At 33.3% G+C, this 18045-nt stretch overlaps 2 protein-coding genes across 3 annotated transcripts; both read left to right on the top strand.

Annotated features, from left to right (window-relative positions):
- Nucleotides 1-3721: 3721 nt before the first annotated feature.
- On the top strand, nt 3722-9582 carry LOC131610671 (uncharacterized). The gene is made up of 12 exons (XM_058882676.1): nt 3722-3817; nt 3908-3970; nt 4040-4342; nt 5465-5604; nt 6294-6380; nt 6931-7056; nt 7336-7488; nt 7810-7881; nt 8288-8389; nt 8633-8803; nt 8894-8973; nt 9289-9582. Exons 1-12 carry the CDS (start codon nt 3787-3789, stop codon nt 9341-9343), a joined length of 1383 nt encoding a protein of 460 aa, XP_058738659.1. The 5' UTR covers nt 3722-3786; the 3' UTR covers nt 9344-9582.
- Nucleotides 9583-13245: 3663 nt separating this feature from the next.
- On the top strand, nt 13246-17325 carry LOC131610670 (tRNA(His) guanylyltransferase 2-like). Of its 2 annotated transcripts, none has more exons than XM_058882675.1 (2): nt 13246-13367; nt 13621-17325. In XM_058882675.1, the coding sequence occupies exon 2, from the start codon at nt 13739-13741 to the stop codon at nt 15278-15280; it is 1542 nt and encodes a 513-aa protein (XP_058738658.1). In that variant the 5' UTR covers nt 13246-13367; nt 13621-13738; the 3' UTR covers nt 15281-17325. The 2 variants fall into 2 exon arrangements, with proteins under 2 accessions (XP_058738658.1, XP_058738657.1); XM_058882674.1 differs by having other exon boundaries at nt 13294-13466.
- Nucleotides 17326-18045: the final 720 nt, after the last annotated feature.

Here is an 18045-nt window from a genome sequence, read left to right as displayed (position 1 = left end):
AGAAAAGGGCATTTTTGACCGCTTATTTCGACGCCAAACCCTTCAGTTCCCATAACGTCATAGTCATTATGACACTTTCACAAAACGTCTCTTCAGACTTCACGTGCGGATTTTTCTAAAATCATGATACCCCTAGTTTCTAAGAAATCATGGGTAGCAATAACTGCCGCCATTTTCCACGAATCGTCCGACTTACACGCGTCCCCCTCACAAAATTCACTTTCAGTGTGCTTCACCAAAACGTTTCAATTCTCCAGCATATAAATAGTTCTCTCAACTCATTTCAAACATTCTCCCTTCTCTCTCCATATTTTCTGCAAGTTCTTGCTCTATTCTTCATCTTCTTCATCGCTTTATCTACCTTCAAACAAACTTCCACCGTCATCAATGGCGTCCTCTACCCCAGCTAGCAAAGATTCAAGAGAACAAGAAGTCTTCTAGTCTACCCCTTGTCAACAAACTTCAAGGACCTCAAGTTGTTGGGAATCAACAATACATGCGCGAAATGTTCACTGAATAACAAAGAAGAATCTCTCATTCTTAGGTATTACTTTCTATTTCTATAACTACAAAAACCCATGCCATGTTATAAACCCATAGCAAATGTTAGAAAACCTAAAGCAAATGATGAATTTCACACTGATGAACAACCACATCCTAATCAACAAGGCAATCCTTCGACGGACGAGCCTATCAAATTAGGTTATCCTGATCAGCAAGGCAATCCTTCAAAGGATGAGCCTATCAAATTAGGTTATATGAATAATGGGTTCAGGGTTTTTAGACCTTGTCCTTTGTTTAGAGACTCTAATGATTATTTAGCATGGTTAGTGAAGGTAGAAAAGAAAAAATTCCAATTATGGAAAGATACGGGTATCTTTGACTTAATCGAATTTTTGAAAGTGGGACATGCTTATTGCTTCAGCATGTTAGTTTCTTCCTTATATTTTGGGGATAACACTCACCAAACGTTTCATCTTCCCTGTGGAATGATGACACCGACCCTTTTAGACATAACTGCTATTATTGGTCTTAAACATGTTGGCGAAACTTTCAAACCAACTATATATGGCTGAAGACTCAATGGACTTTGACATCTCTAGAGCAACATATAATACTCACATCGAACACTATCGCGACAAGCAATCTGATAAGGAGTTCGATCAAGAGCATATTGCGTTCCTCGCTCTATGGCTGTGTTGCCATGTATTATGCTTAAGACCCATTCAAGTAGTGAAGAAGTTCGTCATCATAGCAAACCAACTCCACACTGGGTACAAACTCTGCCTGAGCGAAATGATTTTGATCCAGCTTTATGAATCCTCAGGCGAATGAGTCACATGCATCAAGAACCCTAAGAAGAAAGGAAATTTATTACTCGCTGGTCCGTTCTGATTGCTTCAACTATGGTTGAATGCTTCCTTCGAAGCCTCTCTACCGTACCTTAACCCTATTGACGCCAATTATGACGAGATCAAGAATATGACAGTCAAAGTAGCACGTATGGCTCAACTAACACCAATCAAAGTAGGGTGCGATCTTCAACAGACTTTCGCCAATTATGTGATGGTGTTTGCAAAACGTCATAGTTTTACCCCTTTTATAGCTCCCTTCGCCACTAGGCAAGTTGGACCTGAGAGTGGTTTACAAGAAAATTTTCCTGCTCCACTGAAGGATCAAGCCGTAGAGTCTATTGCCATATGGGAATCATTCCTTATCCCAAGAGTGATACTGCTAAGACTTTGTCTGTCGAAGTACCAAATCACATTGTTGAGTTACCAGCCCAACCTTGTCGCTTGACAGTTTGGCCTTATTCAAATTCTACCCAAACCTCTTTTTGCCAAGAAGAACAACCTCATCCTTTACAACATGGTTCATTCAGAGGTGTAAAGTGACAAAATTTTGTCCAAATATTATGGTCGAACCAAGCTCAATCCTATAGCATTCAAACCATATTTCCTTTTCACTCAAGAATTCGACTTCTGGTGGCATGATTATTATTCTGGGGAGTTTCTAGACGTTGGTGCATTTACTCAACATCTTATGTCATGTAATATTCTTCTATAACATGTTCCCTATTCATTTCCCCAGTGATAAAGCCACGATTGTTTGCTTCACTTTTATCAATACCATTAACATTCTCATTTCTAGACAAACCTTCATTATTAGTTCCTTTTTGAAGGTCTTCATCAGAATCATGCATTCTCTCTTCTTCACTATCTTCAAAGTGAATACCATCCACAAAAACTTCACTTAGTTCATACTCATCATCACTATCTTCCTCACCATTTTCATGCCCATTTTATCTCTCTATAAGCCTATCCATACAGGTCAACTCACCTATAGTAAGTGTGGCATCTGTGCTAATTTCCATTTTAGAATTATTGTTCACAGCAAACCAAGCTAACAAAGAAAGCATCCTCATCATTGCTAAAAGGCTTAAGATCTTTTTCCAAAGAACTCTCTTCATGCTTCCACCACATTTTCATTTCATCTACACTAAATGTAGAGTCAATCCTTTTGATAAGGTCACGAGCTTCAAAGAATGATCAGAAATTTGTGTCTTGTCCACTAAATGCAAAAAAGCTCCCACCTCTATACCTTAGCTTTGGGTCTTTTACAAAACAACCATTTGTATAAACACAAACTTGAATAACCCCATCCAGTAATCATGGTAATTTTTACATTAGACCACATAAATTAACCACACACAATTAGAAACTCTATCATTAACAGTCAACACTACAGTACAACAAGTGGTCCATACATAATACAAAAAATTATTACTTTCTCGGGCAAGTGGTACCAGAAACAATTCAAAAAAGAGTATAATGCACCTGTCTTTATCTTGGGACCACACATTTATAACAGCAGCTACAAACAGAGTAACAATGCAAATGGCGCTTCAAATAACGAGTAGGTGAAGGAAAACGACAATGAACCAGTTACATCTTCAACTCATCTTCAAGCGCGATGATGAATTTTCCACATTTGAGTGTTTTAGACCCAATGGGCATACACTTGGTATTTTAGGGTTTCGTTCAATTTGAAGAGGGATTGAAATAATTTCTGATGATTTAACTTACTATATACCACATAATATTGGGTTTATTATATTTTAATCACAATAAATAATTATTTGAATTTAAATGACACGTATGCTGCCATGTCAGCGGCCGTTAGTTCAATTTAACGTCAGAGACCAATAGTATGGATGGAATGCAGGGATCATTCTTTGAAAGAAATGTTTAGAGGAACTTAAAAATAAAATCTACTATATTTAGAGGGACAAAAAATATATTTAACCCTTTAATTTATTACATATGTCCTATAAATATGACACATATTATACTTGAATTATACACTCAGAATGAAAATAATAGAATAAAATCTCTTATTATATTTATCTCTTCTATTATTTTATTCAGTTTCAAAACAAGAATGCTATAATATTAACTTGCGTTTTTTTAAATAATTGCTCAATATTAGTCTGTCGAATTTTTTAAAATTTGATGCACTCCCGAGTCATGAGATTTAGAAAAGAAATGTTAAAATTAAATTGTTATTTTCACTCAATCACGCGTCATTAAGAAAATAGAGAATCATTAATCAAATTTTAAAAATATATTTTAATCTCAACCATTAGATATAAATCCAATACTAAAATAACTTATATATTCTCATTTGATTTGATGTATTTTATATTTTATTTTATATATATAAAACCCCATAATTCTCATAGCAGGGTTTTGAATTTGCATTGCACACAAAACCCTTCTTCCTGCCATGGCTCCCGATGCTTCCGACGCACTTTCAGGTCAATTTTCTTTCTCTCTTAATCCATTATTCAACCTCCATTCTCTCGCTTTTCTCCCTTAACCGTTTTCTCTCTTTATTCTCTAACCAGTAAGACAGAAAGTTCAACACTTTCTCAACGCTGCTCGTACCGGAAATCTCGATCTCCTAAAGAGTAAGTCAATTCATCAATAACCTTATTCTTGTTATTCTTCATCCATCTAATTCTGTATTGGTTTGTTAGAATTTGCCGAACAGTTAGATGAAGGGAAGGATTTATCGAAAACTGTGGAAGCAATTAAGGATGCGAACAAGCGTGGAGCACTTCACTTTGCTGCTCTTGAAGGACAGACTGAGATTTGTAACTATCTTTTAGAGGATTTGAAGCTTCCGATTGATGCGAAAGATGATGATGGAGAAACTGCTCTCATTCATGCTGCACGCCAGGGACATACTGCCACTGCTAAGTATCTTATTGACCATGGTGCTGATCCTACTATTGCTAGTAATTTGGGAGCTACCGCGTTGCATCATTCTGCTGGAATAGGTTTTTTCCTGACTTTTTCTTAGCTTTTTTCGTTATGTGATTAATTAGTTTTGCATGCTCAATGACCTGTTTGGATTGACTTATTTGAGGTTAACTACCAACATAGGCACTTGTAAGACTGTTTGGAAGAGGTTAAAAAACAATTTATTGTATATCATAAGTTGTTTTTAGATTATTTAAATAAGCTCTCCAGGATATCGCATCGTATGAAAACAACTTTAGGTCATATGAAAACAGTTTGACCATAAAAGAAATTATTAAGAAAGATCTCAAAATCAATGGGTTGGATTGATGTACTATTTGTGACATAGTTTGATCCAGGCAACCGACCCGTTGTTATAGAAATAATTTATGCACAAGCACTTATGCGAGAGCGCTCAATTAAATTGTTTATACAAAAGGGGCATATAAGCTTTGCAAGATCGTTCATGAGAAAAACTTATATATTGTTCTTTGATAAATTAGTTTTGCATGCTCAATGACCTGTTTGGATTTATTTATTTGAGGTTAACTACCAACATAGGCACTATTGAGACTGTTTGGAAGAGCTTAAAAAAACAATTTATTGTATATCATAAGTTGTTTTCAGATTATTTAAACAAGCTCTCTAGGATATTGCATCGTATGAAAACAACTTTAGGTTATATGAAAAAAGTTTGACTATAAGAGGACTATTAAGAAAGATCCCGAGATTGATCAATTGGATAGAACCATGATTTTTTATATAACATTATGGCGTAGTTTGATCCATAGAAATAAGGCTTGCATGTTGTTAATATAGAAATAATTTATGCACAAGCCCTTATGCTGTAAGTGCTCAATAGAACTGTTTTATCCAAAAGAGGCATATAAGCCTTCCGTAGATAGCTCATGAGAAAAACTTATAGCTTGTCAAAAAAACTTTCACTTTATTTTTTTGTTTTTATAGAAATAACTTATGCAGAAGCACTTGTACGATATATGTAAATGCTACCTAATTAAGTTGTTTATCCAAATAGCTATTTCATTATATCTCTTGTGCACTTATGTCAAAAATAAAGTATTTTGTTGTTAACTTTGTTATCCTTAAATCTCTTGTTATGTGTTTTCTGATTTGGTTGTAACGTGTGTGTTTTGTTCCAGGAGATATTGAGTTGCTTGAGCATTTGCTGTCCAAAGGAATTAATACCGATTTAGAAAGTGATGCGGGAACACCTTTGGTTTGGGCTGCGGGTCATGCTCAACAAGCTGCTGTTACTGCTCTATTAAAACACGGTGCAAATGTAATTCTTCGTGCCATTTTTTCATATTTACTTTTTGATGATGCTATGAAGTACATTTGACTTCTTTTCCTTCAGAAGTTTGATTTTATTTCCGAGTAATTGGAAAATTATATCCATTTGATTAGAAATGCAGAGCATCAATTGGTGTTAGCACTTATCATATTCTTTTCTGTTTCTTACTAAAATTGCTTTCTTTTTATTGTCTTTTAAGTGGTCAATGAAGAAATAGTCCTCTTCCTCTACCACGTTTCAATAATCAATATGCTCTAGTTTCAGCAACGTTTCTGACTTTCACAAGATAATTTTATTGTTCAAATTGATAAGAGCAAGCTACATAAGCTTTTATATTTATACGCCCTGTTGATGTTGATATTCATTTGGTTGAATAGTTTACAAGGATTGATTAATTTATTCTTCTTGCTTGACGCATGACATTCTAATGAAAAAATGTTTTAGAGCTTGTTTATTTGGCACTTCAGAAAATGTTTCTCCACCGGTTTGCATTTTTGTTTTTTTATACTAATATACTTACTACATGGTAACGGTTGAACAAATGCTCTTTCATAAGTATACCTGTTCATATGAGGTTTTCAATTTTAGTTTTACGAGATATTTTAAAGAATAGCACTATTGTAATAGCATTACAAATATAATATTTACCCTTTCATTTTCGTGATGTTGTTTTGCAGCCTAATGCTGAAACCGATGATGGCATTACCCCACTCCTTTCATCTGTGGCAGCTGGTTCGTTAGAATGCTTGGAGCTGTTAATACAGGTTATGCATCTTGTTCAATTTGTCAACCCTGAAATTCTTGGCTTGCCAAACAATTTATCATGTTTATGATTTTGATATGTGAAATAAAAAGATATTAAGTGGTCTAGTTGTAAGGCCTTATTGAAATTCGGAGTAGACGAAATGGAGAGAAGGCAAACAATTTGAGGAAGGGAGGACCTAGAAAGACTATAAGAGAAGTTATTAAGAAAGATCTCGAGATTTATGATTTGGATAGAAACATGGTCTTTAATAGAACGTTACGGCGAAAGTTGATCTATGTAGCTGATCCCACCTAGTGGGATAAGGCTTAGTTGTTGTTTGTTTGTATGATTTAAATATGTCAAACATGGAACAAATAATTAAACACTGAATATATGGTGTAGAGTTATAATGATACTCTAGCTTGAATAGTGCAGGTAATTTATCCATGGATATGGTGGGATAAATGACGTACATTATGAATTTGTATATTGCTTTTTTGATTTCTTCCTCTATGTTTTTCAAGTCCAACTCCATCTCTAGTCTTACAGTTGGATCTGATTGTATACAGGCAGGTGCTAAAGTAAATGTTAGTGCTGGTGGAGCAACTCCTTTGCACATTGCATCTGATAATGGGAGTCTAGAACTCATAAATTCCTTATTGAAAGCTGGAGCTGATCCTAATATCGCTGATGAGGTGAGACAGATTTTATTTCCTAACTTCATTGTTTGGCTCATAACCTTATAGAAATTAATGGCTACCAAGCAATACTGAGAATACACTTATATAAGAAGCCAATATACCTAAGAATACAGGATCAAAACTCAAGTTTCTTGTATTTGTGTTTCCAAGATCTTTCCAATTTTTCAGTATCATTGATGTCCCTTTTCTTATCATGCAATACATTTGGCTATGGTAAACAATCTACCTTCCATTAATATTTGGAACTAAGTTTTATATCTGTCTGGATCACAGGATGGTGTCAAGCCAATACAGGTTGCAGCTGCAAGGGGTAATCGTGAAGCAGTTGAAATATTCTTCCCCGTTACATCCAAAATTGACACTGTTCCTTTTTGGACTATTGATGGGATACTCGAGTATATGCAATCAGAAAGTAAAAAGCAGCAGGTACTGAAATTCCTAATTTGTTTCTATGTCCAGCTCGACTGAGCTAAGGCATATGATTGCTGCAAGAACATGAGATAATTATGCTTACTTTTAGTTAAGGTGTATTCGGTGCGTTATTTTAATATACAAAGTATATACCTTGTAGATCCATAGGTTATCAAAAAGTAATCATGTTCTACATTTATTTTGTTACAAATAAGAGGGAAGTCTAATATCCTCTGCTCAAAAATGGATACCTAGTAGTTTTTGATACTTGTTTGTATGTTGTCTGACAAAGTAGATTTCTTGTTCTTTTTATTGAGTATTAAGTGCAATATGCAGGGTGAATTAGTAAATGGTAAAGAAAGTAACGGGCTCAAGGATGCTGTTTCCCGAGAGCAAAATATCCCTGAGGTGTGTTTGTTTTATTAAACATATAACAACTGTACCTTTTTCTCAATTAGGTGTATTTGTTTTATTAGTTATATTACATACTTACAGCTGTACTATCAAATGTAATTAGCTGCCAAAATATTGTATATGTTGAAGAAATATGTAAGTCTAATTCAATTATGTGTATTCAATCGAAAGGATTGTCTGTTTTCGTCATTCTCTCTCGTTTCTAAATTCTGTATTGCTTCAGAGATTATGCATCACCTGTGTTGTTTCCCCCAAGTTTTTGGCTTTTTAAAAAGAGGTTTTAGTAGGTCCTTTCTTCTTAGGATTCTGTTTCTCCAGTATCACTCTTTTGTTTTCTTAATTAATGTGTATCAGCTTTTACATTGGTTTCTATTATAATTGTGTGTAAATTTATCTATAGGTTTCACCAGAAGCCAAAAAGAGAGCAGCAGAATCAAAAGCAAGAGGGGATGAGGCTTTTAAAAGGAATGACCATTATACGGCTATAGATTCCTATACACAAGTAAAAATCTTGATCTCTCATTTAACTCTTGAACTTAGTCCCGTTCAGTAAAATTTGTTTGTGAAATACTTTTCATGCACCATTCACCGTGTTAGTTATATGTCTCAATGATGTTTCCTTGCAGCATCCACTCGATATCCACATATTTATCTTGTCTATTTTTAAAAAATTGACTGCATTTATCTTCATTCTAAATAGTTTATGAAGTATTCTATTATTTTCCTTTTGAATGTATTTTGACAGGCGCTTGATCTAAACCCCGGGGATGCTACATTGCTATCAAATAGAAGTCTATGTTGGATGAGATTAGGTCAAGCCGAGCAAGCTTTAGCTGATGCAAAGGCCTGTAGAGCATTAAGACCAGATTGGTCAAAAGCTTGTTATAGGGAAGGTGCAGCCTGGCGTTTGTTGCAGGCATGTTGTCCCCAAACTTTTCCCCTTTGACATTAGCTTCATAACACGTGATTGGCGATGCTTAACTTTACTTTGCTATCCTTGTTGCAGAAATTTGAAGAAGCTGCAAATGCATTTTACGAAGGAGTAACAATTGATCCGGAGAACAGGGAGCTTATAAGCGCATTCAGGTCTTCTATTCACATTGTTTTATGTAGACTTAATTCCAGTTTTTAGTTATTTTGCTTTTGTTAATTTATGATTTAGGTCCTCTAATAGTTTATTGAGCGAATTCCATTTTTCAATTAAGTATCTTCATCACTTTCTTTCTACTTTAAGGTCTTAAGTTCATATTTTCGAACAAAGTCATCACAAATTGAGTTGATCAAATCTTTAGATAATGTGATTCATCATTGCCTACTACCAACACACACAAAGTGTTAATCAATTCATTAATTTAAAGTCATTAGTTTGTATGTATCTAATTATGTATTCATCTTTTACAGGGAAGCTGTTGAAGCTGGAAGGAAATTTCATGGCACAGCTGAAAATAAGTCGTAGTCGGCCCTTTGCAAGAGATTAAAACGTTGGGGGTGATGCTGCGATTAAACCTTGTTCATTTTTGTATTTTATTTTGAGTTGCAGTTTTACGGGTACAGTTTACTAGTAATTTATTGTGTTAGAACATTATACTAACTAGAAAGGTTTTTTCTTATTTAACATGTTTGAAAACTGTGGCATTGGCGCATTGTGTGTTTTTAAGGTTAAGGTCATTATAATTTATATCTGGTTTCATATCAGATTACTTTGTAAATTTATTTGAATAGTCAGCTTTTGTTATTCCATAAGACATTATTCGGAATCGGCAACCATTTAATTGATGTGCCATTTAATTGATGTATTGCATCTTTTTATTCTTAAAATTTTATAACACTCACCAATCGTTAGTTGGTCCAGTGGTGATTGGCGCTGGACTTGGTAGGGAGAACCACGGTTTGATCCCCCGCAACTGCGATCGGGAGGGGGCTTGACCCACTTGATACCAGAGCTGTTCCCCCGAACCGGACTAAACCGGTGGTTATAAACCAAAAAAAAAAAAAAATTTATAACACTCATATTTTTTTTTTTTTTAAGAATAAGAAATTATATATATTTCCAAAAACAGTTATGTACAGAGCTACCTTTTTTTTTTGAAAGAATAAGAAATTATATATATTTCCAAAAACAGTTATGTACAAAGCGATCTTTTTTTGGAAGAATAAGAAATTATATATATTTCCAAAAACAGTTATGTACAAAGTGAAAAGTGAAACAATTATGTACAAAGCGTCCCAAAGGGTCCAGCTAACAAACACAAAACAGAACCTCACTCATAAAAGGAAAGGGGCTATCTTTCCTCTAAACTTAGGGTTCCTCCACATTCTTTGTATTATGTTATCAACAATATCACTATAAACTTTCTTGTATCTATTCGTATGGGTTCCACCCTTGCTATAAACTTTCTCATTACGATACATCCAGCAATGATAAATTGTTTTAGTAAACGCAGTATTCAGGAGTTTAGTGTTCCAGCCCTTATTTTTACTTTTATGCATCATCCAATCCAATTCCTGCTGCCAGCCTTGTGGAACATGTTCAATTTTCACCCACGACAGCACTTTTTGCCAAATGTTGTGAATATCCCTGCATAGTAACATCAGGTGTCGTAGGTTCTCAGTACCTGCACAAAGAATGCATTCATCATTGTCCAAAATTCCAAACCGCATCAGCCTATCTTTGGTTGCCAAACGACCATGGCAAGCCATCCACGTTATGAACATCGCTTGGTTGCCAAACGACCATGGCAAGCCATCCACGTTATGAACATCGCTCGAGGCCTCGCTTCGTTATCAAACATAAGCCTTCTCCATGGAACAAGTTGAGTATTATTAAGGAGTCCATAATAGAATTCCCTTTTGCAGAATTTCCCAGTATCCATAGCTTCTTTCTAAATCTGTAATTCTTCCACCACTTGCTTCTGATTGAGAATAATTTTGAGAATCCATGAGCAAGTCGTGCCAACCTTCACATTCATGACTTGTTTTTTTTTTTTTTATGTAATAACTATGCACCCATCTCACCCACAAACTATCATTTTAAATAAAATAAAAATAATTTTAAATAAAATAAAAACAATTTGAAGTAAAATTCAACAAATAATAATTTGTCCATTCATAAATGTTCATACTAGAATCAAAATTGTAATTGTTGATGGAGTTTTGATGAGGTAACAGGGATCTGAATCGGCAAAGCCGAGATTATATAATGTAACTTAAATTTGAGTGTCAATTGTATATATAATGAAACTTAAATTTAAGTGTCAATTATATATAATGAGTAATTTTAATGATTTTTTAATATAAGAAGTTTCAATATTAGTCATAATTAAAAATATAATATTTTATTAAATAAATGTAAACATTAATTAAAGTATAGAAATAATTAAAACTTCAATTAGTATGATATTTTATATTTTAAATTAATAAATAATTAAAAATAATAATATATTACTCTATAAAAATAAATATTAATTAAAATTTTAATATTTGTATGATATTTTAAATTTTAAATTAATAAAATTATAATTTGCGGTAACTTTTATAATTATATTTGTATGATATGTTAGAGAAAAAGTATAAATAGTTGTTTTTTACAAATTATTTTCTCTACCTTAAATTACAAATCACTTTAAACCAAATGGTACTGCAATGATATTTTTCTTAATATATTTTATATCATTTATTAATATTTCTTAAAATTTTTTACATGTTTTTATACATAGTAAATGAAAGACATTATTGTAAATTCATACATAATTTCTTTTTATCATATACAATTAATTATATTTTTTATAAGTCGTGTGAAATATTAAAAAATATTTTATAAGATTTTGTTTGGTAAAATTAACGGTTGAGTGATAAATTAACTTATAGTTTATGGTTAATGGATGACAGTTTATAACTTATAGCTAATGGATGATGATCGATAACTGATAGATAATTAAAGTGTTTGATAAAAATTAACAGTTTAACTATTTGATAAATGTAAAATAAGATAAAAAGACATTTCTTAATTAATAATTAAATGCACATTTAAAATAATTAAATTTTTTAAGGTTATTAATGGAAGGAAAAATTATAAGTAATAAGCTATAAGGTAAAACACTATTTAAAATAGCGTCTAAAAAATAAGTTATAAGGTAAAATGCTATTTAAAATAACGTCTAAAAATAAGCGATAAGTTATCAAAATAAGGCAGAAGCTCGTAATGAAATGGATGTCAAATACGTTTTTTATTATCGTACGTGCTTATAAACTCAAAATATGACTTGCCAAATGAAGTCTAAGTAGAGAGACAAAAAAAATCACCCACAATCAATCATGATTATTTAATTTATTTATTATTAAATAAATATTTATTTTAGTTGTTTTCATAATGGAGAAATTATACTAATATGTTATTTTAGCTAAATATTTTTTCTCAAGCATAATTTTCTCTCATTCAATGAGAACATAATAATATGATTTTGAATGTTGATGGTATTAGTGTCGGTAATTCTAGTATCTCGAATTTTTGTGGAAGATTCGAAATGCTGAATATTGATGTCACTAATATTAATTTGTCTCATTAGAATGCACACAAAAGTAGTTATATAATTTTAAATGTTGATGCTTGTCTTCATAGTTTTGTAAATAGTATTGATTATTCAAACATCTTTTCATGTTGAACTGATGACGCATATGATGATTTCCCTATGACCTAGAAACTTGACATAAAAAATCTAACGTGTTATTCTAACTTCAACTATCAAACTTATCTCAAAATATAAAATACGTTAATATTTTACATCTCAACAAAATATGTTATATGTTCATGTTGATAATAATATGTTATACATATCTTTAGGAAACCTTCTTATAAAATTATCATTACCCTAACTTACGGGTTTGGATTTTCTCCTTTAATTTTTCCTTTCCAATTATCTTCTTCACAATTTCATCTCTATCTCTCTCTAACACTTTCCCCCTCTCTCTTTATTAGTTTTCAACATTATATTGCACATGTTTTAATTGAAGGAGAATGAAGGATGGAAGAAGATGTCTATTGTGCTAACTGATCACCATGGATCCTCTCCTTCCATCCTTTTCTCTCCTTCATCAAAAGCAAGTGTAATTAAATTAGTGGTATTAAGAAAAATGATAAAAAGAGAAGAGAAATGAAATATTAGAGAGATAGAGAGATAAATGTGAAGAAGATAGTTGGAGAGAATAAATTAAAGAAGAGGATCCAAGTCCGCTAACTGATAGGATTTTATTTTCTATATTATTTCTCTTTTATTTTCTATATCATTTCTCTTTTATTTCCTTTTTTCTTTTCCACGTGTAAAAAAAATATATCATATAGAAATTACTTAATTTCACGATGTGATACTTGACTGAAATAAAACCCCAATAATTCTCAAAAACAGGGTTTTGCATTTGCATTGCAGAGAAAATTCTTTTTCTTCTTCCCGCCATGGCTCCCGATGCTTTCGACACACTCTCAGGTCAATTTTCTTTCTCTCTTAATCGATTATTCATATCAAATTATTCCTCTCTGCTTTAATCAAAGGGCTAACAACAACTGCTCTAATCTTCACTCAGAGGTATTCGTTTCTCACTTTAGATATCGCAAGACTTTTTTTTTTTTTTGATGAAATTTTGTAGTTTTTAACAACAAGTTACGTTTTTTGAATGTTATTCAGTTGAATTGAATGAGTTGATTGTATTGAAGTTTATGTTGTAAATGAACTGATGCAGGAACTTTATTATTTTTGAATACTTGTATTGCTTCCTTGCACAAAGTCAAACCCACCAACTGTTTGATAGTTTTCTTGTGAGAAGAAAGAGAACATATGTACAAATTTTCATGTGAAACATGGCAAACAGCAAATATGAGTATGTCAAGTGTTTTGAGCTTGAGGATGAGGTCATGTTTCCGAATTTTATCCTTGTTTCAATCAATGCTTGTAAACTTTCCAAGCCTTATGATGTAAATGCCTTGAATTTGATGAACTCTTGTGCTGTTGCGGTGCTTGAAGAGTTTGCAGATGTAGTCCTTGCATATGGGTTTAGTAATGAGTATACCTTTGTTTTCAAAAAGAGCACCAAGTTCTATGAACGGCGAGGTAGCAAGGTGTTATCGATTATTTCTTCTTTTTTCTCATCCGTCTTTGTGAGAAAATGGCGTGAATTCTTCCCACAGAAGGAACTGCGTTCTCCTCCTTCCTTCCATGGGAAAATTGTAGCTTGTGCATCCATAGACGCCCTTCAAGCTTATCTTTTATGGAGGCAGAATATCTGTCATTTGAAAAATCAATATGATCAATGCTTTTGGCGACTTGTGGAATGTGGGATGAATGAGAGGGAAGCACAAGAGTTCATCGATGGAGCTAAGAAACGTGACTTAAATGATATTTTATTTGATGAGTTCAATGTCAATTACAATACACTGGATCCAATATTTCGACAAGGTTCTTGTATTTTAAAGACAGTGGTAGGGGCTGTGGTGAAGTACACAGAAACGGGTGCTCCAGTTAAAAGACAAAGGAGAGAGATAATCATAGTGCATTCCAAGAAAATAGCAAGCACGCGATTTTGGAATGAACATTCTATTCTTTTGAAGGAGCTTGGTGTTTTTGTGGAGGAGATTAACAATGTGAAACCGGAATATGTGAGGTCCTTTGAGTTTGATAGCAAGTTGATGCCATCTACATGGATTGTAGTTCGGATAGATGGATGCCATTTCCACAGATTTTCTGAAATACATGATTTTGCAAAGCCAAATGATGATAGAGCTCTTAACTTGATGAATTCATGTGCGGTGGCCGTCTTAGAAGAATTTAGGCCGGATGTAGTCTTTGCATATGGGGTTAGTGATGAGTATAGTTTCATTCTTAAGAAATCCACTGTTCTTTATGAAAGGAGAGGTAGTAAAATCATATCAGCCATTGTGTCTTTCTTCACATCCACTTACGTGATGCGATGGAAAGATTTCTTCCCTCAAAGTGAGTTGAACTACCCTCCTTCTTTCGATGCACGAGCAGTGTGCTATCCATCTGCTGAGATTTTACGGGACTATCTTTCGTGGAGGCAAGTGGATTGTCACATAAACAATCAATATAACACTTGTTTCTGGAAGCTTGTTGCATCAGGAAAAAGCAAAAGGGAAGCTCAGCGTAGTCTAAAGGGTGCTCAGCTGCAAAAGAAAATTGAGGAATTGGCTATTGACTATAATAAATTGCCAGTGATGTTCCGACAAGGATCCTCAGTTTTTTGGGATAGGGTAGACAACACTCTCATCCATCAGGAGAATGGAGAGTCTTCCGAAAATTATGGAAAGGTCAGTGTACAACATATTGACATTATTGGATCAGCCTTTTGGCTAGAACACCCTGGTATCCTTGATGAAAAGCTATAGGTGTTGAAGAAATGTGAAGTGTGATAGTTAAAACTTCATTACTTTATTTTTGTGCTGCTAATTTTTTTTTTATTTCATTTGGTTCAATATTCTTGTATTCATATTTGTATTTTCTTATTTAAGATAATGAAATTGGGAAGTACTACATACGTTTTATTATTGAATACACATAATTGAATTAGACTTACATATTTCTTCAACATGTAAAAATATTTTTGCAGCTATTTAGATTTTATAGTACAGCTGTAAGTTTGTAACATATTTAATAAAACAAGCACGCCCAATTGAGAAAAAGGTAAAGCTGATATATGTTTGATAAAACAAACACACCTCAGGGATCTTTTGCTCTCGGGAAACAGCATCCTTGAGCCCGTTACTTGCTTTAGCCTTTACCAATTCACCCTGCATATTGCACTTGATACTGAGTAAAAAGAATTAGAAATCCACTCTGTCAGGCAGCATGCAAACTAGTATCAGAAAGCATATCCATTTTTGAGCATTAAGAATGCGTATAATATGGTCTAGAGAAATATAGTTTTAGTATTGGCAGGAGCATATAGACTCGAAGAGTTCATTCCTTGTTGGAGGATGGAATATATGCTGGCTGGCTTGTGCAGAGAGTTCAATAACGAGTAAGGCAGAAAGTTCAACATTTTCTTAACGTGGCTCATACTAGAAATCTTGATCTCTTAAAGAGTAAATCAATTAATCAAAGAATTTATTTGTATCTTCACATTCTTCTTATTCTTCCTTCATCTAATTGTATATTGGTTTGTTAGAATTTGCGGAACAGTTAGACGAAGGGAAGGATTTATTGAAGACTGGAAGCAATCAAAGATGCAAACTAGTGTGGAGCACTTAACTTTGCTGCTTTTGAAGGACAGACTGAGACTTCTAACTACCTTTTAGAGGATTTGAAGCTTCAAATTGATTGAAAGATGATGATGGCGAAACTGCTCTCATTCATGCTGCACGGCAAGGACACACTGCTACTGCTAAGTAAGTATTTTATTGACCATGACGCTGATCCTACCATTGCTAGCAATAGGAGCTACGGCGTTGCATCATTCTACTGGGCTAGGTTTTTTTCCTGATTTTCTCTTAGCTTTTTTCATTACGTTCTGTGATAAAACCAATTTGCTTGCTCAATGGACCTGTTTGGTTTGGATTGACTGATTTAAGCTTAACTACCAGCATAGGCACTTGTGAGTCTGTTAGGAAGAGCTTACAAAAACAATTTATAGTATATCATAAGTTGTTTTTAGATTATTTAGATAAGCTCACCGGGATATTGTATGAAAAATGAAAATAACTTTAGGTTATATGAACATAGTTTAACTATAAGCGAAACTATTAAGAAAGATCTCGACATTCATGAGTTGGATAAAAACATGGTTTTTGATAGGACATTTTATGATATAGTTAGGTGATTTGATCCATGTAGCCGAACCCACTTAGTGGTATACAACTTGGTGTTGTTGTTGTTATAGAAATAATCCTTCCAAGATATCTCATGAGAAAAACTTATAGAGTGTACGTAAAAAGTTTCACTTTATTTTATCTTTTGTTATAGAAATAACTTATATATAAGCACTTGTACGATATACGTTTATGCTATAAGTGCTTAATTAAGTTGTTTATCCAAATAGTTATTTCATTATATCTCTTGTGCAATTCTGTAAAATATAAACTATTCTGTTTGTTATCCTTATTTCTCTTATGTGTTGTCTGATTTTGTTGTAATCTGTACTTTTTGTTCCAGGAGATATTGAGTTGCTTGGGCATTTGCTGTCCAAAGGAATTAATCCTGACTTAGAGAGTGATGCGGAAACATCTTTGGTTTGGGCTGCTGGTGATGCTCAACAAGCGGCTGTCACTGTTCTATTAAAACACGATGCAAATGTAATTCTTCATTATATCACTGTTTATGATTAAACTTCTATGTCCATCTATACATTAAACAATTTGGTCCTTTTTCTTTGAATAACTTTGTAGTGGAAAAACTTAATATTCACATCCCCATGTTGGAGCCACATGGTTTTAGCTTTTTGACTCTTCAACATCCCATCCAAGTCTTGTTCAGTATTCTTAATCAACTCCAAAATTTCTTAATCAACTCCAAAATTAACAATTTGGTCCTTTTTCTTTGAATAACTTTGTAGTGGAAAAACTTAATATTCACATCCCCATGTTGGAGCCACATGGTTTTAGCTTTTTGACTCTTCAACATCCCATCCAAGTCTTGTTCAGTATTCTTAATCAACTCCAAAATTTCTTAATCAAGAATAGAATTTTTAAAACTCGAAAGCGAATTTTGAAGAACCTTGATCCTATTAGGAACCACTCTAAACTGGCACTGCCTCAACTTTGAATATTGAATAGAACCAGGTTGAATTGATTATAGTTGGCTCCTTGGCTATTCTTCGTTCAAGTGTCCTTCACAATTTCAGTACAATCATAGTCTTGGAGTCACTACCTCAAAATGGATAATTTTCTTGATGGATTGTAGTCACCTCATCATTAGAGTTCATTGAGAGTTGCAGCAAACTGTCTTCAATAAAGGGGTGTCAAAATAGATGGATATGGATTGAATTGTTAATGGATGAATCTAAACAATCTATTAGTTCATTAATAATCTATTAAAACTTCTTTAAAATTATTCAATCCAATTCACCCATTAAATCAGGATAGTGTTATTATCTGAATTTTACCAATAAAACATATAAGGATCATGATCCTCATATTCTTAAAAAAAAAAAAAAATG

This window comes from Vicia villosa, linkage group LG6 (genome assembly GCF_029867415.1).
Source record: "Vicia villosa cultivar HV-30 ecotype Madison, WI linkage group LG6, Vvil1.0, whole genome shotgun sequence".
NCBI classification, from domain to species: Eukaryota; Viridiplantae; Streptophyta; class Magnoliopsida; order Fabales; family Fabaceae; genus Vicia; species Vicia villosa.
The sequence above is the reverse complement of the archived record's forward strand: the minus strand, read 5'-3'. Positions and strand labels throughout refer to the sequence as shown.